General features: G+C 42.6%; 1 protein-coding gene across 1 annotated transcript in view; it reads left to right on the forward strand.

Moving 5' to 3' along the window:
- Positions 1–1,737: 1,737 nt before the first annotated feature.
- KIF5C (kinesin family member 5C) overlaps positions 1,738–24,798 on the forward strand; it is a 76,704-nt gene continuing 53,643 nt past the window's right edge. The window contains exon 1 of the mRNA XM_030952223.1: positions 1,738–1,922. Coding sequence (XP_030808083.1) covers positions 1,797–1,922 — 126 coding nt within the window. The 5' untranslated portion in view covers positions 1,738–1,796. The remainder of the gene's footprint in view (positions 1,923–24,798) is intronic.

The following is a 24,798-nucleotide window of genomic DNA, read 5'->3' on the forward strand; positions in this document are numbered from 1 at the left end:
GAGAAACTGATGGAGGAGCAGGAGGAGACTTCCTGTGGCATTTCAGACACAATCTGTTTGCCACAATCACAATGCCTGTTTCACAATCATGTGAGTGCAGGGAAACAAACGAGCCAGGAGGGAGGTGGTTTTAGCACGTAAGGAAGGAGCATTTTTAGGGAAGGAGGACGAGGAGAGCCGCCCTGTGAGGAGAAGCAGGCTCCAGGCTGCTTTTCCCAGATGCTGATTCATGGGACAGAACTTCGTGCCCACGGAGCAAGGTCAGAGCCCAGAGGCACCACTGCTCCTGCTGCTCTAGGAAGAACATTCCAGGAAAAACATCCTTTAACCCGGTCACACATCCAGCTGTGCCAGAGGCAGAGGAGAAAAACCCTGAGGGGAGATGCCAGGGGTGGATTTGAGCTGGGAGAGGGGCTCTGTTGGAGCAAATCCAGAGGATCACCAGGAAGCTGGTGTGGAAACCTGAGCACCTTCCATGGACACAGGCTGGGAATGCTGGGGAGAAGGCTGTGGACAGAAGGTTGTAGGGAGGAGGTTGTGTGCAGAGACCACAGCAGCTTCCAGCATCTGGAACAAGCTGGAGAGAGACTGGAGGAAATTTAATTGAGATAGAAGGAAGAAATTCTTCGCTGTGAGGGTGAGGAAACCCTGGCACAGGCTGCCCCTGGACCCCTGGAAATATCCCAGGCCAGGCTGGACGGGGCTTGGAGCAGCCTGGGAGAGTGGAAGGTGTCCCTGGGCAGTGCTGGGTGTCCTTTGGTAAGGATTTTAACAAATCGAGCAAGGAGTTGTGCTGACAATTAGTTTTAGGGTCTCCTCATCACCACACAGCACAGAACATGTTATTGATGAGCAGTATATGAAATAGATGTCGCAGACGACCGGTATGTGAAATATTTATATACAATATAATAGATGTATACGAAATAAAGCGGTGGAACGTGTCCCTGGGCAGTGGAAGGTGTTCCTGGGACAGTTCAAGGTGTCCCTGGGACAGTGGAAGGTGTTCCCAGGGTACTGGAAGGTGCAGTGGAAAGTGTCCCTGGCAGTGTTAGGTGTCCCTGGACAGTGTTAGGTGTCCCTGGGGCTGTGGAAGATGTCCCTGGGCAGTGGAAGGTGCAGTGTTAGGCGTCCCTGGGGCCGTTCAAGGTGTCCCGGGGAGAGTGAAAAGCATCCCTGGGACAGTGGAATGTGTCCCTGTGGAAGGTGCAGTGGAAGGTGTCCCTGGAGCAGTGGAAGGTGTCCCTGAGACAGTTCAAGGTGTCCCTGGTAGTGAAAGGCGCAGTTCAACGTGTCCCCGGACAGTTCAAGGTGTCCCTGGGCAGTGGAAGGTGTTCCCAGGGTACTGGAAGGTGCAGTGTTAGGTGCCCCTGGACAGTGTTAGGTGTCCCTGGGGCAGTTCAAGGTGCCCCTGGACAGATGGAAGGTGCAATTCAAGATGTCCCTGGGCAAATCAAGGTGTCCCTGGGTCAGGTCAAGGTGTCCCCGGGCAGTTCGAGGTGCAGTTCAAGGTGTCCCTGGGTCAGGTCGAGGTGTCCCCGGGCAGTTCGGGGCGCCCCCGGGCAGCTCAAGCCGCAGCCCCGGCGGCCCCGCGCGTCGCTCGGGGGTCTCGGGCGCAGCGCGGGGGAGGTGCGGCGGTGCCGCGCAGCCGCGGGCGGGCGGGGCGGGCGCGGGGCCGGTGCGGGGCGTGTCCGGGCTGTGAGCGGCTGCCCGGGCCCCGGCCCCGCCCGCCCGGCGGCCCCGGCGCCGCCGCTGCCGCACCTGCCCCGCTCGGCAGCGCCGGGCCCGCCGCCGCCATGGCGGACCCCGCCGAGTGCAGCATCAAGGTGATGTGCCGCTTCCGGCCCCTCAACGAGGCCGAGATCCTGCGCGGCGACAAATTCATCCCCAAATTCAAGGGCGACGAGACCGTGGTCATCGGGGTGAGTCTGCCGCAGCCCGCTGCGGGCGGGGCGAGCATCCCTGGGTGCGGGGCGAGCATCCCTTGGTGCGGGGCGAGCATCCTTCCTCTCGGGGCGAGCATCCCTGGGTGCGGGGCGAGCATCCTTCCTCTCGAGGAGAGCATCCCTCGGTGCGGGGCGAGCATCCCTGCTCTCGGGACGAACATCCCTCTTGTCCGGGCGAGCATCCCTCGGTGCGGGGCGAGCATCCCCCCCGCTGTCCCTCGATCCCCCCATCCCCTCCATTGTTCCCGCAGCCCTGGGGCGGGATGGGGGCGGCGGCGCTGCCCGCGCCCCCCCCGGCCGCGCTGGCCCCGATGCAGCGGGCGAGCGGCCCGGGGGTGCCCGGGGGTGCGGGGGGTCCCGGGGAGCCGGGGGGCGCGGGGGAGCCGCGGGCTCGGGCGCTGATGTCATGCCGGGGACTGGGCATGCTCGACTGGGGCGGCCGCCCGCGCTCCGCCGCGCCCCTGCGGCAGCGCCGGCACCGGAGCCAGCCCGGGATCGCCGGCCCCGCATCCCGGGACCGCCGGCCCCGCATCCCGGGACCGCCGTGCCCGGCAGCCCCGCAGAGTGACGGCGGCACGGCGCTGAGCAGCGCTGCGGGATGCCGCCCGAGTTTGGGGGGGTTTTGTGCCCGCGTTTAAAAGGATGAAACGAACCCAAATCGCCTCCCCCCGGCCGGCCCTGCGCGCCCCCCGCGCTCTGCTGGGGCTCGGCTGCTCCGGGGTTTAATGGGAACAAAGGGTCGGGATGCGGCTCCTTCCCAGCCCAGCATCCTCCCTTCCCCTCCCCCCTCCCTTCCCCCTTTCCCTCTCTCTCTCCTTTCCCTCTCCCTTGCCTTTTCCTTTTCTCTCTCCCTTTCCCTTTCCCCTTCCCCTTTCCCTTTCCCTCTCCCTCTCTCTTCCCCTCTCCCTCTCCTTTTCCCTTTCTCTCTCCTTTTCTTTTCCCCTCTCCCTCTCCCTTTCCCTCTCCTTTTCCCTCTCTTTTCCCTCTCCCTTTCCCTCCCCCTCTCCCTCTCCTTTCCCTTTCCCCTTTCCCCTTTCCCCTCTCCCTTTCCCTTTCCCCTTTCCCTCTCCCTCTCCTTTTCCTTTTCCCTCTCCATCTCCCAGAGCAGGTCCCTCAGAGGGCAGCACTCAGAAATCCCCAGTGTCTCTTTGCATGGGGGTTCTCGAGCAGATTTTTGGTTTAGTGTCCAACCAGCCTGGTCTGTGGTGCTTTATTTCATATATATATATATTATACTGTGTATAAATATTTCATATACTGGTCGTCTGTGGCATCTATTTCACATGCTGCTCATCCATAACATGTTCTGTGCTGTGTGGTGACGAAGTGACCCTAAAACGAATTGTCAGCAACTCCTTGCCCAATTTGTTAAAGTCCTTCTGATTTGTTAAAATCCACGATTTGTTAAAATCATTATCAAAACCTTGAGGTCATCAGAAACTTTGCTGGTGAAAGTTGCAAAACAGCCTTGAGGGGAAAAGAAAAAAGGATGAATTATGAGCATAAACAGCTTGTGGTTGTTATTTTTTTTTTAACATGAAATGCCCTCTGTCCTGTCCGAATTAATTGTGTTTCTGTGAAGGTTAAAGCTGTTGGCACCCCCAGCAGCCTGTTAACAATAGAATAATCAAATTGGTTATCAATCTTGGGCAGCAGCAGCAGCAGCAGCACAGGGCTGCCTTTGGCCAGCAGATATTGGGAGGGAAAATGTGTCTGTGCCATTGTGGTGCTTGAGAAACAAATGTCAGCAAGTTCCCCTCCCCCTAAATAAATAAACCCTCAGACATATTAAAAGCAGATTAAAATACAGCTCCTGTAAATCCTTTGCAGTGCTGTGTTCTGAAGAGAATTGGGGTTTGGAATTCTCTTTTCCCACTCATAATGTGTCTTTGTCTGTAAAGTGTCTGTTGGCTGGGAAAGCAGTAAGTGTGATGCTTTGCAAAAGGGTTTTGTGGCTTTCAAGAAGGAGATAATTCCTTTGGTGAGGGTGAAAAAAAGGAATAAAATAACAACAACAACTGGTAATTTCCTACCATGGAAGTTAAAAAAAATAGAGAGAGGTGAGGAAAGTGCATGTATTTATTGATGTAGATGTGTATTTTACATGGATATTCAGGTTGATTTGCTGTCTTGAAAAATCTAGTCAGAAGCTTGGAGTTTGCCTTTCCCTTCCTAAGGCAAAAACTGTAATTATTTAGGATTTTAATCAGCTCAACGAATGCAATATGTGCTCAAATGCAGGCTCTGGTTTGCGAGGAGGAGCCATCAGCTGGAGCTCCGTGGGAAGAGCTGTGCTCGGCTGGGGTGGGGGCGAGCACAGAAACCTCCCCTGATTCTTTGTCCTCTTCATTGGCAGCCCTGGGCTCTGGTGGAACTCGATCCCCAGTGGATCCCACTGCAGCAGGAGTGGGAAGTGCTGCTGGTTTTTTATTATTATTATTGTTATTTTGATTATTTCCTTGCTTTGGAGCGGCTGCTTTGCTCCAACAAATAATGCCTGGCAGGGGCAAGGAATCCTGATCTGGGGAAAGGCAGAGCAGAGCAGAATTCCTTCTAGGAAAAGCAGGATTTCAGTCTTCAAAAGCTTCAAAAATTAACCAGGACCAACCACTTTTTTTTTTTTTTTTTTTTTTTTGTTTTACTATAGCATTTGAAAACACTGCAATGCAGCTTTTACTTTTGATCCACGGATTGGAAAGGGAAGGGTTCTGTTAAAATCTAAAAAACCAAACAAAACTACCAACTTCCCCTCAGAGGAATTAATGTCATCACGTAAGAAAAAAAATAAAATATAACTGATTTAAGGGAAACATCTTTTTTTTTTTTTTTCTGGCTAGTAAGTCTGAATACGTTTATTCCTTCCCAGTAAACACAGGGAAGAGAATTTCCCACTGTCATCTCCTGTTACACTTCCCTGGGGCCTTGGGCAAAAAAAACAATCACAGATCATGACTTGGTGTTTCTGGGGAGGAGCAGCAGGGAGGGAGAGTTTAACCACTTAGGCTGAGTTTGCTTAGGCTGGGCTGGGGCTGTGTGAGCCTGAGTCCTTTCCAGCTGGGTAAATCCCTGGGATTGGGATTTGACCCCGAGTTTTGGGTTGGTTTGGTTTGGGTTGGGTTGGTTTGGGTTGGTTCGGTGTCCGTGTGAAGCGCGGAGGGTGAGAAGCCTTTTCCCTTGAATTCCCCTCTGCTTCAAGCAGCCAGAAACTCTGTGTTTCCATCCTGCCAGCAAGTTCAAAGCACAAAAAGCCTTTGGGGTGAGTGAGGGCAGGAGAAGGGGATCGAGGGGATAAACCCAGGGCTTCCCTGTGCGCTCAGCGGGCTGCAGCTCGGCGTTACCTCCCTCTGCAGCCTCAAGGTGACTCTCTGATGGATTGTCTTGGCTGACAGACCTAAAAATGTGCTTTTCTGCTGCCTGGCTGGGCTGGCAGGGCCCAGCAGCTCTGGCTGTGCCCTGCTCCTCCTCCAGGTGCTTTAATCCCTGAGCGCCTGGGCGGGAAGGATGCAGAGAGCGCAGCATCCCCGGGATAATCCCTGCCTTGGCTTTGGGGCTTGGGGTTATCCCTCCAGCCAGCTCTGGGGTCAAATAAATAAGAATTTAGTCGTGGAGAGAATGCTGTTTTCATGTTTTCACCTCCTTTTTCTCTACTGTAAAAGAAATGAGAATTTAGTTGTGGAGGGGAACGGTGTTTTCGTGTTTTCAGCTCATTTTCTCTGATGTCAAACAAGTAAGAACTTAGTTGTGGAGGGGGTGATGTTTTCATGTTTTCACCTCCTTTTCCCCTATTGTAAAATGAATAAGGATTTAGTTGTTGAGGGAATGGTGTTTTCGTGTTTTCAGCTCCTCTTCTCTGATGTCAAACAAATAAGAATTTAGTTGTGGAGGGGTCATGTGTTTTCGTGTTTTCACCTCCTTTTTCTCTGTTGTAAAATAAATAAGAATTTAGTTGTGGAGGGGGTGGTGTTTTTGGTGTTTTCAGCTCTTTTTTTCTCTGATTTAAAATAAGAATTTAGTTGTGGAGAGAGTGGTGTTTTCCTGTTTTCACCTCCTTTTCCCCTATTGTAAAATGAATAAGAATTTAGTTGTGGAGAGGGGGTGATGTTTTTGTTCTTTCACCCCCTTTTTCTCTATTGTAAAATGAATAAGAATTTAGTTGTTGAGAGGGTGGTGACTTCAAGTTTTCACCTCCTTTTTTTTCTATTGTAAAAGAAATAAGAATTTAGTTGTGGAGAGGGTGGTGTTTTCATGTTTTCACCTCCTTTTTTTCTATTGTAAAAGAAATAAGAATTTAGTTGTGGAGGAGGATGTGTTTTCATGTTTTCACCCCCTTTTTCTCTATTATAAAATAAATAAGAATTTAGTTGTGGAGAGAGTGGTGTTTTCATGTTTTCACCTCCTTTTTCTCCAATATAAAACAAATAAGAATTTGGTTGGGGGGAGGGGGAGGATGTTTTCATGTTTTCAGCTCTTTTTTTCTGACGTAAAATAAGAATTTAGTTGTGGAGGGGGTGGAGTTTTCATGTTTTGAGCTCCTTTTTCTCTGATGTAAAACAAATTAGAATTTAGTTGTGGAGGGGGTGGAGTTTTCATGTTTTCACCTCCTTTTTCTCTGATGTAAAACAAATAAGAATTTAGTTGTGCAGGGGGTGGTGTTTTTGGTGTTTTCATGCTTTCAGCTCCTTTTTTCTCTGACGTCAAATAACAATTTAGTTGTGATGGGGGGGAGTGATGTTTTCATGCTTTCAGCTCTTGTTTTCTGATGTAAAATAAGAATTTAGTTGTGGGGGGCTGATGTTTTCATGTTTTCAGCTCTTTATTTTCTGATGTAAAACAAGAATTTAGTTGTGCAGGGGGGGTGTTTTTGGTGTTTTCATGTTTTCAGCTCCTTTTCCCCCCTAGGAGCGCAGCATCCAGCGCAGGGCTGATCCGGGGGCTCTGTCCATGCAAACCCCTCCTGGTGGGAAGCAGAGCATCCCAGAGCAGCTCAGGGATGGTGTTGTTCCCAGGGGGGGATCAAAGGCTCCCCATTGCGGCTGCCAGCTGCTTTTGGCACTAGGAGGGATTGGTAAAGCCGGGCTTAGCGGCAGTGCTGAGCTCTGCAGAGTCCCCCATTGCCTCTCTGCGCATCCCTGGGCCAGGGCAGGGAGGATTCCTGGGCAGGGCTCAGCCCTGGGGGCCCTTCCAGCTGGGAATGGTCTGGGACAGAAAGGAGAACAGGGATTGGGTCCCTTCCAGCTGGGAATATTCTGGGATAGAAAGGAAAACAGGGATTGGGTCCCTTCCAGCTGGGAATGGTCTGGGACAGAAAGGAAAACAAGGATCGGGTCCCTTCCAGCTGGGAATGGTCTGGGATAGAAAGGAGAACAGGGATCGGGTCCCTTCCAGCTGGGAATGGTCTGGGACAGAAAGGAAAACAAAAATTGGTGGCTGATTCCTGTCTGAGCAGGGATGTGGTTTTGTTTTATATGGTTTATTTTTTTTTTAATGCTTTCTGCTGGAAGTGCTTTTTGGAATGTCTCGAGGAGAGGTTCTCGCTTATTTTCATCCCTTAGATATTTGGCTGTGCTTTGTCTTTTATTCCGTGTATATCGGTGAAGTCAGCAGAGTTTGTGCACGTTCTAAAACCCCTCTGAGTGCTGTTTGACACTTGTCACTCTGGGGGTAAAGCAGACCTTAAAAACGTAAATAAATTCTTGGGATAATAGATACATGGCTAATTAAAAAATTATAAAAATTAAATATATTTTTATTATCCCAAGAATTATTGCTTGGGCTAATAGATAAATGGCTAGTTAAAAAAATTATAAAAATGAAATGTATTTTTATTATCCCAAGAATTATTTCTTGGGATAATAGATAAATGGCTAGTTTAAAAAATTATGAAAATTAAATATATTTTTATTCTCCCAAAAATTATTTCTTGGGATAATAGATAATTGGCTAGTTAAAAATATATATATAAATAAAAAATATAAAAATTAAAATATAAAAATTAAACTATTAAAACATAAAAATAAAAAATAAAAAATAATAGATAAATGGCTAGTTAAAAAGATAAAACTTAAAATATAAATGTTACAATTTTATGTAAAAATATAAAAAATTAAATATAAATTATTTGGGATAACAGGTAAATGGCTGGTTAAAAAAATATAAAAATTAAACAACTGCCATGCTGGAATTATTTTTGTGTGCAGCTTTTCCCAAAAGAAGCCAAGTTTCCATCCCTACCCCAAAAGCCACGAACTCTGTGCCTGTGGAGGGTTTAAAACCCCTCAGAGAACTCTGAGTGCTGTTTGATACTTGTCACTCTGTGGGTAAAACAGACCTTAATAAATAAATAAATTATTGAAATAATAGGTTGGTTAAAAAATATATAAAAATGGAACAACTGCCATGCTGGGAAATTTGGTTTTTTTGCGCGTGCAGCTTTTCCCAAAGCCAAGTGCCCATCTCTCCCCAAAGACACAAGGCCTGTGCCTGGGGAAGATTTGTTCCTCTTCTCCACTGAGGACTTGTTGGAAAATCCCAGCTCTACAGGGGCAGCACGGAGGGGTTTTAAAAGATTTTATTCCGTTATCAGTCTCGATGAAGGGTGGGACACAAGAGATGTAAAACCCAGCACCATTCCATCAGAAACCACCCTATTTCCTGGTCCCAATCCCTTAGGAATGCTTTTCAGCCTGTTAGCTTGTGCCACACACTGCTGCTAATACTTATAACACAAATTATTATTATTATTATTATTATTATTATTATTATTATTATTATTATTATTATTATTATTATTGGCTTGTGACTCCCAAGTCACCATCATAATCATTATTATGGTCGTAATTATTATTATAATTTATTATTATTATTAGTAGTAGTAGTATTAGTATTAGTATTGGCTTGTGACTCCCGAATCATCATCATCATCACCATCATAATCATTATTATGGTCGTAATTATTATTATAATTTATTATTATTATTATTATCATTATCATTATTATTGTTATTTTTGGGTTGTGACTCCCAAATCATCATCACCATCATAATAATTATCATTGTCGTAATTATTATAATTTAAAATTTTTATTTTTTATTTTTTAAAATTTATTATTATTATTCTTCCCCACGTGGTCTTGCTGCAATGCATCTTTCACAGTTCTAATTCTCCACCTATTTCCTGGTTCCAATCCCTTAGAAATGTTTTTCAGCCTGTTAGCTTGTGCTGCTAAAACTTATAACAATAATAATAATAATAATAATAATAATAATAATAATAATAATATAATCACAATAATCGTCATCATTATTATAATTTATTATTATTATTTATTATTATTATTATTATACTCCATATGGTCTTTCACAGTTTGAATTCTCCAAAATCTCTGGCGCTTTTGCGATGCCAGATTTATGAACTTGTTTCTGGCTCAATCTCTCTCTCACCCGTCTCTATTCCATTCCTTCCTCAGCCAGCACACCTTATCTCAGAGTTTGCATCCAACCTTTATTTCTATTTTTATTTCTATTTCAAAAAGCACGAACTTTTTGCGCCAGGCTGTGTGAGCTCCCGGCCGGGCTTTGGGAGTCCTTTGCAAACCCACTGGGCAGGGTTTGGTTTGAAAGGAAGAAGGGCTGGGTTTGCTTTGCTGAGAAGGAATTTTGGGATACAAACGCCTATTTTATCCCCCAATTCCTGGGGAATTGGTGTTTTCAGGCAGATTGCTGAGGGTTTTGTGGGAGCTGTGTGTCCCCCAGGTGTCCCCTGCACACCCCGGGGTTTTCCTGCAGCCTGGAATAACTCCTGGACCTGGCTGCTTTTTCTCCTTGCATGGAGGATGTGCTGTGCTCATCCCCTGTGGCTCTGGTGCTTTCAGGTCAGATATTTCCAGAGCTCAGCACTGACACATCTGCCTGGGGTTCTCCCTTGGGGTGGTTTTGCTCCTTGGGAAGCAGCAGAATCCTTTGGGGAAGAGCAAACACAGGATGGTCCCACTGGGTCTGGATCGGTTTTTAAATTCCCTGCACAAAACCAATTCCATTTCCTGAGGAGTGGTGTGGCTGCTCAGGGAGCTGCTCCCAAATTTGATATTTAAAGCAATTCCTGTGCTCCACACTTGTTTTGTGTGGGAGATTACAATCAGGGGCCTGATGAGGTGTTTGGTTCTGGTTTTAGTTCTTATTCTATTATTATTTTATTAAGAAAGATATTGATTTCTTGTGGCAGGGAGACTCCCATGAAGTGCTGAAATAAAAGTGCCATCATGTCAGTGGAAAAAAGTTTGTGCTGATAAGGATTCCTCCAAATATTCTCCTTTTCCACTGTGCCTGTGTGTGACCTCAGGTTTTGGGGTGGGTGGCAGAGTTCAGCTCATGGGGTTCTGCAGGAATTGACCCAATTTTGGGAGCTGTTCCCAAGGCAGGGATACTCCCCAATGAATTTCAAACCCAAATCCTTTTCCGTGTGGGATTGCTGATGGATTCCTGGTTTTGTCCATCCATTTCTATCTACTCGGTTTTTGGATTTTAAAAAATCTTAAAATGTGAAATGTTTCAATTTTTATGGGAAATGCTTGTGATTGCCATCAGATTCCTGTTAAAATATCAATAACTGGTGACAGGAGAGCTCCAGAAAATGTCCATTTTCCACCTGTGAGACAGAGCCATGACACCAAGAACGTGAGATTTTTTTCCTCCCCCATGAGAAACGAGTACCCAGAGACAAAACCTTCAATATTTAACAGTATTCTTTGCTAAAAGCGATCAGTTTTCCCTCTCTGTGCTGAGAGAATTCCCTTTTCCCTGCCTGGTTATGATGATGGACAGGATGGGGTAAAAATCCCTCTCCTGGCTCAGGGGATGGAGTGAACCTTGAGAAACTGGGCTGCTTCTGCAGCTGCTGCAGAACATTTCTCCTCCACGAGGAGGATTTGATGCCAAAACCACATTAAATGACCCCAAAACCTCCAACACCTTTTTTGCAGCACCAAACACCCCCAAATTTCCTGAGATATTCTTGCTATGGCAGCATTTTCCAGCCGGCAGAACATGGTTTTGGCAGCTCCTGAGCTGAAAACCTCTGGTTCTGAGGGGTGAAAGTTGAATTTCAAAGCCACACAGGAATTATCCTGGCTGTGAATTATTCCCCAGTTTAGGAGAGGCTGAGCAGGAGAGCGTTCTCTGAATTGGGGAACTGGGTTAGGGAGTATTTTTAGCCAGGCTGTTGCAGAAGTTGGCTTTTTCTGCAGCTGTAATCTCTTTTTTTATTTTTTTATTTTTTCCCTGCCTGCACTGCTGCAATCCCTGCTGGATTCAGAACAGGGGGATGGATGGGGGTGATGCTGCAGCTTCTCCCAGGGCTGGGGCTCTCACCTCCTTCACTGGGGGATGATCTGCCAAAAACCTCCCAGAAAATCCCCTGGATTTTTGTTAATGCACCTCCAGTCACACCCACCCTCTGCTTCTCTCTCCCATGGCCTTTTATCCCATAATCTCCTTTTATTTTGTATTTCTATTCTCCCTCTCTCCTTTTCTATTACTTTTCCTCTCTCTCCTTTTCTATTACTTTTCCCCTCTCATTTTCTATTATTTTTCCCCCCTCTCATTTTTTATTACTTTTCCTCTCTCTCTTTTTCTATTTCTTTCCCCCCTCTCTCCTTTTCTGTTGCTTTTCACCTTTCACCTTTTCACCTTTTCTATTACTTTTCATCCCTTTTCTCCTTTCTTCTTCTTTTTATCTTGCATTTTGCCTGATTTTCTCCTCTCAGGACCTCTCCCTGTGCTTTTTTTTGTATTTTCCCCCCTTTCTGGGCCACCCACAAATTCCCTAGTGTGAAGCTGCCGTCACTTGGTTTGATTATTTGATTTGATTTATTTCTCCCTTCCTGACACCTCTCACAATTTAAGTTCAAAGCGAGAACAGTTCAGCGCCGCGAACAAATCTGAAAAGCGGAATTCATCTCACTACACAGGAGCACGTGGAGAAACATTCTCCTGGGTGAAAAAATGTTTGTTTGTGTTGGTGATGGAGGATTTATTCCCTGGCTGTGTGTGCAGCCCAGATTTTCGGAGGATTATGGAGTAAATTCCGCCCTAAACTTCAAACAAAGCATAAAAAACCTGATTTCTGTGCCCTGTGTGTGCAGGAGGAAGGTGGGAATGCTGAGAGGAGCTGGGGGAAAATGGGAGAAAAACCCAAAATGAGCGGGTTTTGTGGTTGGGTTTGTGCCAGAACGGATCAGAGTGAGTTAGTAAATATGGGATATTTGTGTTTCCCCTAAAATGAGCCATTCTTTATTTTATTTATTATACATATTTATATATTCTATAAATATATATAATTAGTAATATATATGATTATATATACAATATAATATATATTACTACAGTATTATCATAATGTTATTGTTATAGATTATATTATATACATATAATGTAAATTATAAATATGGGATATTTGTGTTTCCCTTAAAACGAGCCAGTCTTTATTTTATTTATTATATATATTTATATATTCTCTAAATATATATAATTAGTAATAGATATGATTATATGATAATATCTATACAATATAATACATATTACTACAATATTATGTTATCATGATGTTATTGTTATAGATTATATTATATACATATAAATTATAAATATGGGATATTTGTGTTTCCCTTAAAACGAGAAAAAAATTCTTTATTTTATTTATAAAACATTTATTTATGTATTATAGAAATATATAGTTAGTAATAGGTATTATTATATGATTATATGTGCTATATAATATATATTACTATACTATTATGTTATTATAATGTTATTATTATATATAATATAATATAATATAATATAATATAATATAATATAATATAATATAATATAATATAATATAATATAATATAATATAATATAATATAATATAATATAAATATGGGATATTCTTGTTTTCCTTAAAATGAGCTATTCTTTATTTCTGTACTATAATATTATGTTATTATAATGTTATTGTTATATATTTTTATATATAATATAATATAATATAATATAATATAATATAATATAATATAATATAATATAATATAATTATGGAATATTCTTGTTTTCCTTAAAATGAGCTATTCTTTATTTATTATATAATATATACAATGATAATATATTATATAAATATATAATAACAATATATTTTAATATATAATATATAAACCACATCATTGTAATATTATGTTAATATAATGCTATTGCTGTATATTATATATGATATTATAGGTATACTATAATATTATCCAATTATATTATATTATCATTATATTACCATAATATTACATATCACATCTATTAATATATTCATTTACCAGGGATGCAAAACTTGAACACTCTCTGTGTTCCTCCTGATAACTGGTGCAGAAATGAACCAAGCAGCAATTCTGCTTTGAAATGTTTTTTTTGTAAGGGGTTTTTGGTCTCCGTTTGTCTAATTACCTGGTACAATTTGATTAATTGGGATGGGATTACTGAGCATCACCAAGCCAGGCGCTGCATGATCCTGGCCCTGCCCCATAAATAATCAGGTTTTCCAAACAGCACTGGGGCCTCTCTTCAGCAATTTCCTATTTAGGCTTTCCTAGACCCCTCAGCTACCTCAGGGAAAGAATCCTTACTTTTAAAAAATATTATTAAAAAGTGTAATTTTTGCATCATTACCTCTTTCCCAAGCGCTTGTGCTTGATAGGGGAAGGTGTTTGGGGTGTGGCTGTGGTTTGAGCAGGTAATTTGGTTGTAGTGTGGGGTGCAAACAGGAATTTTGGGTCTGAGAAGGTATTTGGCGTGTGCTGTGGGGTTTGAGCTGGTATTTTGGATTTCAGCAGGTATTTCAGGTGTGGCTTGGGGTTTGAGCTGTTATTTGGGGTTTGGCACAGGATTTGAGCGGGTATTTTGGGTTTGACCTGGTATTTCAAGCGTGGCTTGAGATTTGAACGGGGTTTTTGGGCGTGGCACAGGGTCTGAGCTGGTACTTTGGGTGTGGCATGGGGTTTGTGCTTCTATTTACTGTGGAATGAGATTTGAGCAGGTATTTTGGGTTTGAGAAGGTAATTTGGGTGTGGCATGGGGTTTGAGCAGGGATTTGGGGTGTGGCACAAGATTTGAGCAGGTATTTTGGGTTTGAGCAGGTATTTTGGGTGTGGCACAGGATTTAAACAGGTGCTTTAGGTGTGGCACGGGTTTTGAGCAGGTATTTGGGGCGTGCTATGGGGTTTGAGCAGGGTTTTTGGTTCTGAGCAGGTATTTGGGTGTGGAACTGGGTGTGAGCAGGCATTTGGGGTGTGAGCAGGTATTTTGGGGTGTGAGCAGGTATTTTGGGGTGTGAGCAGGTATTTTGGGGTTTTAGGAGGTATTTTGAGTTTGAGCAGGTATTTGGGTGTGGCACAGGGTGTGAGCAGGTATTTTGGGGTTTTAGCAGGTATTTTGGGGTTTTAGGAGGTATTTTGAGTTTGAGCAGGTATTTTGGGGTTTTAGCAGGTATTTGGGTGTGGCACAGGGTGTGAGCAGGTATTTGGGGTGTGAGCAGGTATTTTGGGGTTTTGGGAGGTATTTTGAGTTTGAGCAGGTATTTGGGTGTGGCACAGGGTGTGAGCAGGTATTTTGGGGTTTTAGCAGATATTTGGGTTTTTAGCAGGTATTTGGGTGTGGCACAGGGTGTGAGCAGGTATTTTGGGGGTGTGAGCAGGTATTTTGGGGTGTGAGCAGGTATTTTGGGGTTTTTAGCGGGTATTTGGGTTTTTAGCGGGTATTTGGGTGTGGCACAGGGTGTGAACCGGTATTTTGGGTTTGTGCCTGGTGCCCCAGAGCAGCGCAGGGCACAGGGGGCTCAGGGCTGGCCCTGCAGGGGATCCTTCTGTCCCTCACTGCCGTATTTCCCAAAAAATCCCTTCGCCAGGATTTCTGCTCCTGGGAAGCTGAGAAGCCTCCGAGAAAAATGAAAACAATAATTATCTGATTCGCTTCTCCTGTGTTTGGCTGCTTTGGAATGTGGCTTGGACATTGTTCACCAACAGGTGAATGTTTGATTGGTTCCATGTGAATTGTTTTAACTTAGTGACCAATCACAGCCAGCTGCATCAGACTCTGAGGAGTCATTAATGAGTTTTTCATGATCATTCTTGTGAAACCTTCTGATGTATCCTTTCTCTTTCTTTAGTATAGTTTTAGTATAGCATTCTTATCATAATATAATATAATATAATATAATATAATATAATATAATATAATATAATATAATATAATATAATATAATATAATATAATATAATATAATATAATATAATATAATATAATATAATATAATATAATATAATATAATACAATATAATACAATATGATAATATAATACAATATAATACAATATAATACAATATAATACAGTATAATACAATATAGTATAATAGAATATAATATATAATATATAATATATAAAAATTAAAATATAATATAAAATATAACAATATAATATAATAATAAATCAGCCTCCTGAGAACATGGAGTGAGATTCTCATCTCTCACCTTGTCCTGGGGACCCTCACAAACTCGACACCCCATGGCTGTCCCTGCATTCCTTGGGGTGCTGAGCCAGGTTTAACCATGGATTTGGGATGAAGCTCTTGGCAGGACTTGTTGTGACACAATGCCACCGAAAGTGCACACGGTGCTTTTAAAGGTGCTGCAGTTGTTCTTGTGCTGCATGGAGCTTCGAGAATGATCAAATCTGGCTGGGACAAAGCCCAGCCAGCACTGTGCTGCCCTGACATTGTAGAAATGAAGGGATGGGATTATTTTCAAGCCAAAAACAATTTGTTACTCAGATAAACATCAGTCTCAGGGGCTGTGAGATTTGAGAGGAGCAAGCAGTCAGCCATAGCTCAAGAGTAGTCACAAGTTTCTTCATTACAAGACAATATAGAACTTTGTAAACCAATAGACAGCTGCCACAGGGTTTATTTTGCTTTTCTGACCTATCATTTTTCCTTAATTTTGCTGCACTGTGGATACTTTTGTCCAATGGCTTCTGTCTCACTTGCACAGAATGTTTGTTACAACTTTTAAACTCTGTTTCTGTTATAGTTTCTAAACTCTGTTTCTATTATAACTTCTATACAACCCCACCCCGACACTACAAACCCTTCACCATCTTACCCATACAGTTTCTCACTTATTTCAAGAACATTCTTACAACTATAGAAGCAGAAGTTTATGGTTTTTCTGCTAAATGTCTGTGTGCTGCATTTTTACATCAAATCTCCCAAGGCTGCAGATCAAGCCCTCCTGTGTCTGGGGAAGTTTCTGTTTTCCTGGTCCCCACACTGCCCTTCCAGCCCTTTGGAGCATCCCTTTTCCTGGAGATGCTGCAGGAGCTGCAGGGCCCTGGGTGCTGCCGCTGCCCTTTGCAATCCTGGGCTGTGGTTTCTGTTCCTGAGGTTTGCAGAGCAGGGGGAACATTCCTGTTCCACCCCAGGCTTTGGGAATCTGCTGCAGCATCAGATCCCTGGGCATTCCAGCACTCAGCCCCTCAGTTTGGGGTGAGGAAGGGAAAGGAGTTGTGGATTTAAGCTGCTGGCTCTGGTGACAGGAGCTGCAGCAGGAACCAGGGCATTTTTTTTGTCATTGTCCCCTGAGCTCTGCTCACTTGTGGAGGCTGGAAAATGATGGATGCTCTCCCTGTCTCCTGGAGCTGGGAATGGCTGGGATTTGCAGAGCTGGATGGCAGAGGAGAATAACGTGAATAATCTGCAGGGGTGTTTCAGATTGTGGGAGGAGAACAAAGCTCTCTGGGGAGGGGCCGTGTCCTTGTCCTGGTGCCCTGAGGGGTTCTGGCTCTGCGCAGGGGAGGGTTGGGGGGCACAGGTGTCAGGACTGAGCCCCTCCATCCTGAATTCTTCCCTTGGGATTCAGCCACGCAATAAATGAGGCTCTGGATTCATCCCTGGATAATGCACCCCAGGGCAAATGCTGGAATCTGAAATGTAAGGAACTCCCAGAGTTTTGGGTTCGTAAGCTAAAGCTTAGAATTAAACTCAGCATTTGGTCTGAGACCTTGGAAAAGGCTGATAAACTTAGGTGTTAGAAGTGAGAATGTGGATTGATAAAGTAGAAACGCATACAGTGTTTCTATTGTGTATTTCTAGTGTGTGTGTAGTTCCTATTTATTTATTTTAATATTATTCGTTTCTATTTATTTATTTATTTTTATAGTTTCTATTTATTCTATTTCCATTTATTTTCTATAGTGTATTTGTAGTGTATGTATAATTTCTATAGTGTATTTCTAGTGTATGTATAGTTTCTATAATCTTATTTATTTTCTGTAGTGTATTTCTAGTGATTGTATAGTTTCTGTAGTGTATCTATTTTCTATAGTGCATTTATAGTATATGTATAATTTCTGTAGTGTATTTCTAGTGTATGTATAGTTTCTGTAGTATTTGTATTTTCTATAGTGCATTTCTAGTATATGTATAATTTCTATAGTGTATTTCTAGTGTATTTCTAGTTTCTATTGTGTATTTATTTTCTATAGTGTATTTGTAGTGTATTTATTTTCTGTAGTGTATTTCTAGTGTGTGTATGATTTCTGTAGTGTATTTATTTTCTATAGTGTATTTATAGTATATGTATAATTTCTGCTGTGTATTTATAGTGTATGTATAATTTCTATAGTATATTTATTTTCTACTGTGTATTTATATGTATGTATAATTTCTATAGTGTATTTCTAGTGTGTTTCTAGTTTCTGTAATGTATTTATTTTCTATAGTGTATTTATAGTGTAGGTATAATTTCTATAGAATATTTAGTTTCTATAGTGTATTTCTAGTGTGTGTATAATTTCTATAGAATATTTATTTTCTATAGTGTATTTATAGTGTATTTAGTTTCTATAGTGTATTTATTTTCTATATTTTCTATATATTTTCTATATTCTATATTCTATATATATTTCCTAGTGTATGTATAATTTCTATAGAGTATTTATTTTCTGTAGTGTATTTCTAGTGTGTGTATAATTTCTGTAGTGTATTTATTTTCTATAGTGTAGTATATGTATAATTTCTATAGTGTATTTCTAGTGTATGTATAATTTATATAGTATATTTATTTGTATTTTTACAGTGTATTTCTAGTGTATGTATAATTTCTATAGTGTATTTCTAGTGTATTTCTAGTTTCTGTAATGTATTTCTTTTCTATAGTGTATTTCTAGTGTATGTATAGTTTCTATAGAATATTTATTTTCTGTAGTGTATTTCTAGAGTGTGTATAATTTCTATAGAATATTTATTTTCTGTAGTGTATTTCTAGAGTGTGTATAATTTCTATAGAATATTTATTTTCTGTAGTGTATTTCTAGTGTGTATAATTTCTATAGAGTATTTATAGTTTAAAGTAGAAACTAAGTAAAAGAAAGTTTAGAGTTTAATATATATATATATATATATAAAATGAAGTACCTACAAAGGTAAACAAAGACGTTAGAATGCAGTACTGTAGGTTTGTGTGTCATTACTTAATTAGCTAAGAAAAATCATACTGCAGCATGAGTCCATAAGATGAAATATGTAACAATTAAGTCAAAACCATGAATGTCACCCCGGAGATCTGCCAGGGACAGGTTTAACAAATACAAACATGAACACAGGGCACAGCTGGGCTCCTGGGGGCTTCCCCCAAATCTGCTGTGCTTGGAAACCTCCCCTGCTCTGCTTTTTTTGGGATGTCCTGAACCTGCTCCAGCCACAGCCTCAGCCCCACGGTGGCCCTGGCTGACCTCTGCTGCTCCAGGATGGGTTTTGTTTTTCCTGCTGGGAAATCCTGGTTTTGTGAAAAGAAAACCGTAGTATTCCCTACACAGCAACGAAACCGCAGTAGTTTGAGATCAAAGTGTTGGATTTTGACAGAAAACAGACAATCATGGAATTCAGGTTGGAAAAGACCTTGAAGATGATGGAACCCAGCCTTTCCCCAAGGAATCCACCTCTGCCCCTTGTCCCCAAATGCCACATCCACGTGGATTTTAAACCCATGGAGGGCTCCACCACTTTCCTGCTCACCCTTTCTGGGAGAAAACTTTTCCTGATATCCACTGTTCTCTTTTCACTCTCAATTTCTCCTGTTTTGGAGACTTGATGAATTACGGCCCCTTCCTTTCCCTTTTCTTCTGCAGAGAATATTTCTCTGCATTTTTCTGTCAAAACTGTTAATTTGCATTGTTTTATAATCAAAAGAAATCCCCAGATTCTCTCCTCCCGTTGCTGTAAGGGACTAGGTCGACTGAAATGCTGGAGCCTGGTAAAAACTGGAGAAAATTTGGATTATTCTGAGTCTGGCAGTGACCTGGTTGCACCAGTGCAGGTCAATAATGATGAGAGAGGAGCTGCTGCTCTGAGTGTTGCTGTGTCAGAACCTTGCAAAAATGTTGCTCAAGAGGATTTTTTGGAGATCTTTATACTTCCTTTCTGGAAGAGTCTTTTCTTTTTCCAGGAAATAATTAAATAATGATTTAATTGAAAATAATTCCCAGGGTTTGGTTTCCTGAATTGCAGTTCCACACCAAATGAAACGATGCTTTTTGAGGGGGAGATTTGCTGCGAGGAGTGAAAAGTTCTTTGTGCTGGCAGCAAGAAAAGTGGATCACTGGCCACGAGCCAAACCCCAGCAGCTCCACAGAGATATTGAGAAGGGAAATCAATAATTGAGCCCCCTCTGCACAAGTAGTGCTGGCTTGGACTCCACTTGCTCTGCAGTGCCTTCTCATGCAGGGCTGCTTGCTTTCATTTATTTTCCAAATGAGTTGTAGGAATATTACCAAGATTTAGGGAGGTTTTTGTATTTTTTATGATGCTTTGGTTTGACTTGGTAGCGTATACAGGTTATTCTGAATAAATGTCCTTATTCTTTTTCTTTCCTTATTCTTTCTTTCCTTTTTCCTTTCTTTTTCCTTATTCTCTATCTTTCAGGGATTCTGCATTTTCAGGGATTCTGCATTTTCACCCACCGGGTGATTAGCTGCTGTTCCAACGTTTTTATGGGGCAGGCTGGCACAGAAGAGGGGTTGGGATGGCAGCATTTCCTGAGTCAGTACAGCTGAATTTTCCTGGTTTTCCTGACCTGGTTTTATTTTCTCCGTTTGTTTCCAACCATGTTTTCAATTCCCAGCAGAGATAAATGGCTTTAGGAGAACGGGATCCTGTTTATTTCTTGGGCTTTACCAGCAGCAGCAACCTTGGAGCTGCAGCATCCCTGTGGGCTGTGGGGAAAAGAATTCCCTCCTTTGTCACCGTGGTATTTTCTGAAAAATCCCTTTGCCAGGATTTTTCTCCTGAGAAGCCTCAGAAAAGAAATGTAAATAGTAATTATCTGATTGCTTAAAATGTGGTCTGGAGGTTGCTCACCAACAGGTGCATCTTTGATTGGTTCCATGTGAATTGTTTTTAATTAATGGCCAATCCCAGTCCAGCTGTGTCGGGACTCTGGTCAGTCACGGGTTTTTATTGTTCATTCTCTTCCAGCTTTCTGATGTATCCTTTCTCTTTCTTTAGTGTAGTTTTATAAATATAATATAATATAATGTACTATAATGTACTATAATATAATATATAATATAATATAATGTACTATAATGTACTATAATATAATATATAATATGATATAATGTGATATGATATGATATAATATGATATAATGTGATATGATATAATATGATATAATGTGATATGATATAATATAATATAATATAATATAATATAATATAATATAATATAATATAATATAATTAATATAATATAAATCAGCCTTCTGAGAACATGAAGTTAATTCTCATCTCATCCTGGGACCCTCACAAACACCACACTCCATCTAAAAAATTCTCTGGAATTCCAGGGGGAGTTTGCAGCAATTTTTCCCCCTTGGCAGGGGAGGGAGCCTTCAGCAAGCGTGGCCTCTGCCGTTTTTCAAAGGAAAAGCTTTAATTCCTGCTCTGCAGCTGGAGGGGAGGGATGGGGTTTACCCCACCTTGCCAGGGAGCAGCTCCGTGCCTCCACTCCCCAAAACCACTGGGAGGGTTTGCTTTGAGCAATTCCATCCTCCAGGCCTGCAGTTTCCCATCTTTTATTTATGAACCCTCTCCTGCAAGAGCACTTGGGGTGCTGGGAACTATCTGGGAAATAATTCTCATTAATTAATGTGTTCCACCAATTTGGGGCCAAATCCCCATAAATCCCCATAAATCTGGGATCATCCCAGCTGCACCCATCAACCTCCCTGACCTGAGCACAGAGCTATGGGTCTTTGATTTTTTGGTTGGTTTTTTTTTTTGTTAAGGTTGGGATTAAATGTGTGAGACAGTATTTTTTGTTCAGACTCAGATGTTTATTCGTTTTTATTTATATTACAGTCTTTACAAACTGTGAGGTTTACAGCTCTTTCTTCTAGCAAGGTAAAAATGGAGCTGTATCTTTCTTCCTACGAGGCTTTTTAAGGATAAACCATCTAATTAAGAAATTACATTTAAATTTTTTTTATTTTACTTAATTTAATTTTTTGTGTTTTATGAAATGTATTTTTTTTATATTATTAAATAATATTTTAAGTGGAAAGAGGTTTTTTTTTTTTTTTTTAATTTTTTTTTTTTTATTAAGGGGGGGGGGGGGGGTGTTATTTTTAATTTTTTTTATTTTTTTTTTTTTTTTTTTTTATTTTATTTATTTTTTTTTTATTTTTTTATTTTTTTTTTTTTTTTTATTTTTATATATATTACAATATATAATATATACTCTATTATAATAGATTGTATTATTATATTATATATTAATATATATAATATGTTTAGTAATATTCACACATATATTAATATACGTTATAGTAATATTAACATATAATGATATATAAATATATAATAATATTTTAAAATATTTAAATCATATTTTTATTTATCACTGAAGGCGATGCAGAGAGGGGGTAGAGAACCCTCCCGCTGCCTTCCCAGGGGTCCAGGGGCAGCCTCAGTTTCCCTGGAAGCTTTTCAGGGTCCCCTCCTGGGAGAATCTCTGATTTTGCTTTCAGGCTAAAATCCCTCATCGCACTCCAGTGCCTCCCCAAATCAAACAAATCCAGCTTTTTGTTGTCTGTCTGCTCCCTTTCTGCTCCAGCAGCTGGGGATTCTGTTCTGAGCCATCCCACCTTGCCCGTGGGGTTTTTTTAAGGGTTTTTTTTGTGGGGTCAGTGTCCGGAGGGGAGGTGTCACCTCCCAGGCTGGGGGACACAGGGGACTCATCCTGGAATTCATCCTGGAATTCCAGCAGGGCTTCCCACCCCCAGCGCTGAGCTCTCCTCATTTCCCCTCCCTGGGTTGATTTATTTATTGACCAAGCCAGGAAATGTGTTTGGTTATTTTTAATTTCTTTAACAGAGGCTGCATCAGCTTCAGGTGACAGCGCTGCTCCGAGATGTTGCCGGGGTAAATTCGGGGTTCATGGTGAAAATCCCTTTTTTGTGCTTGCGAAATCCTCTTTGCTTTATTACATTTTAATGCCTTTAAACCCAAAGAAGTGAAGTAATAATTGTCAGAATGTCAGAACAGAATTGCTGGTGGCATCCAGAGCAGGATCTCAGTGCCTGTGGCTGCGGTTCAGCAGGAATTGTGTGGGTGGCTCAGAGCACTTCTCCCAGCCATTATGCAGCAGTGGCACAAGCTAATGGAACAGATTGGCAGGGGGGCTGCTGGGGGGAAGGGAAATGTGATTTATGGATGGCAGATAATGCACTGCACGCCATCAGAAACTTTGGGAAGTAATGCACGGAGGTGCGCGGATCAAATCGTTGGCGTCGCTCGGAAAACGACGTTTTCCTTCCGGCTGCTTGTTTGCTCTTGAATTACCGCCTGATTTTTGATATTGAATGCAGGATGAGTTACATTTGAAACAAAAAAGGAAAAAAAAAGGAAAGCAGTCGTGTCGCTTGTGATGGTGACAATGGGGAGAAAAGGGCTGAAAATCGGGATTTTCATGGTTGCTCTCTCTCCCTTCTGCTTTGGGGCAAACCCCTTGGATCGGGAGGGTGTTGCCTCTGTAGGGTGGATGTGGCTTTTGTTGCCTTTGAGGAAAACCTGTCAGAAAGGAGGAGATGACAAAAATAACCCGAACAGCCCCACAAAGCTGGGTGGATGTGGCAGCGAGGAGCTGGGGGCGCAGAAGGAAGGCTCAGGATGATCCCAGCGTTTCTCCAACATCAGAGACCCAGCCAGGAACTCCTGGACACAAAAATGAGGATTAATGTGGGTTTGAAGCACAAAACCCCTCCCCAAACCTCCCCAGCTGCTCTCATTGTGTGCAGTCAGTGAAGATGCTCTGTGATCCCCCACATTCCTTTATTCCCTTCAGATTTTTTCCAGCCTTTCAGCTTCCCAAACAAAATCTCCTGAGGTAAGGAAAGCTGACCTGTGGAGCACATTTATGGGCTGCTGGTTTGCATTTGCAGCTTTTCAGCCTGGCCAGATAAATCCCATTTGCAGGCAGTGCCTCTCCCAGCTGCATGGGGCACAATCAGGGTAAAATTGCCTTTTTTTTTGAGGCTTTTTGGCATTCCAGGTGTGGGATGCTCTGTGGAAGGGCTGGACTGATGGCAGCAGAGGATAAATGGATGTTTGAGGTTGTGCATCTGTAGGATTTTTGGCCTGGAGCTTGGGATGAGCAAAATGGGGGTAAAGAGGTAAAATTCTGAGAATCTGGGAAATGGTTCTGGAATATGCAGAGCTTTGGCTGGCTGGGAGCATCCCAGTGTGGGAGGCTGTGGAGAGACAGAATTTGGGGTGGGTGCTGGCTGCTCCCCCAGTTTCCTGGGAATGGGGGAGGTCTGGAATCGGGAGTCACCTCTTGTGTCTTACAAGGGGTGACCCCAAACCTGGGAATTATCTCCTGAACCGCTTGGAAATCCCCTCCTCATCCCGGAACTCCAAAGCCCAGGCTGAAACAGGGTCACACATCACAGGCTCAGCCTCCCTGCCTCCTTTTCCCCCGAGCTGAAGGAGCAGGAGCTCCTGGTGGCATCTCTGGAGGTCGAACCAAAGCGTGACAAAAGCAGGAATTGAGCAGAGCCTCGCTGCCAGTGGCACTGGTGGCACCTCCCTGAGCTGAAATGGGGTTCCAGCTGCCTCCCCAGCTTGGAAGGGGTTAATTTGTCTTGGTTTTCTGGTTAGTGGTGCCTTGGCAAAGGGGGAACAGCAGGAGCTCTGATGGGAGATGAGGAGGATGCTGCACATCCGCGTTGGATAAAGGATTTGTGATTTAAATGGAGATTTTGTGCTGGGTCTGAGGGACTGATCAGCTTTTGAAGTGCCCCAAAAATCTGATTTTAGGGGTGTGTGTGCCTTGTGAGCAGCGACAGTTATTGCAAGGAGGGATCAAGGTTTTCTTGTGTATCCCTGTGGGAATGTCGCTTGGGAATCAGGGAGCTCGGGGTTTGGGGTGACACCAGCCCCTCCAAAATGTCACTGTGGAGCTCAGGGTGACACCAGCCCCTCCAAAATGTCATTGTGGAGCTTGGGGTGACACCAGCCCTCCCAAAATGTCACTGTGGAGCTTGGGGTGACACCAGCCCCTCCAAAATGTCATTGTGGAGCCCTTCCCACAATGTGGGAAATGATTTGTTGGTGCTGGGGGTGAAAATCCCAGCAATGCCTGAATAAAATCCCAGCAATCCCTGAATAAAATCCCAGCAATTCCTGAATAAAATCTCAGCAATCCCTGAATAAAATCCCAGCAATTCCTGGATAAAATTCCAGCAATCCCTGAATAAAATCAGCAATTCCTGGATAAAATCCCA

The sequence above is a fragment of the Camarhynchus parvulus genome, chromosome 7, assembly GCF_901933205.1.
Source record: "Camarhynchus parvulus chromosome 7, STF_HiC, whole genome shotgun sequence".
Lineage (NCBI taxonomy): Eukaryota > Metazoa > Chordata > Aves > Passeriformes > Thraupidae > Camarhynchus > Camarhynchus parvulus.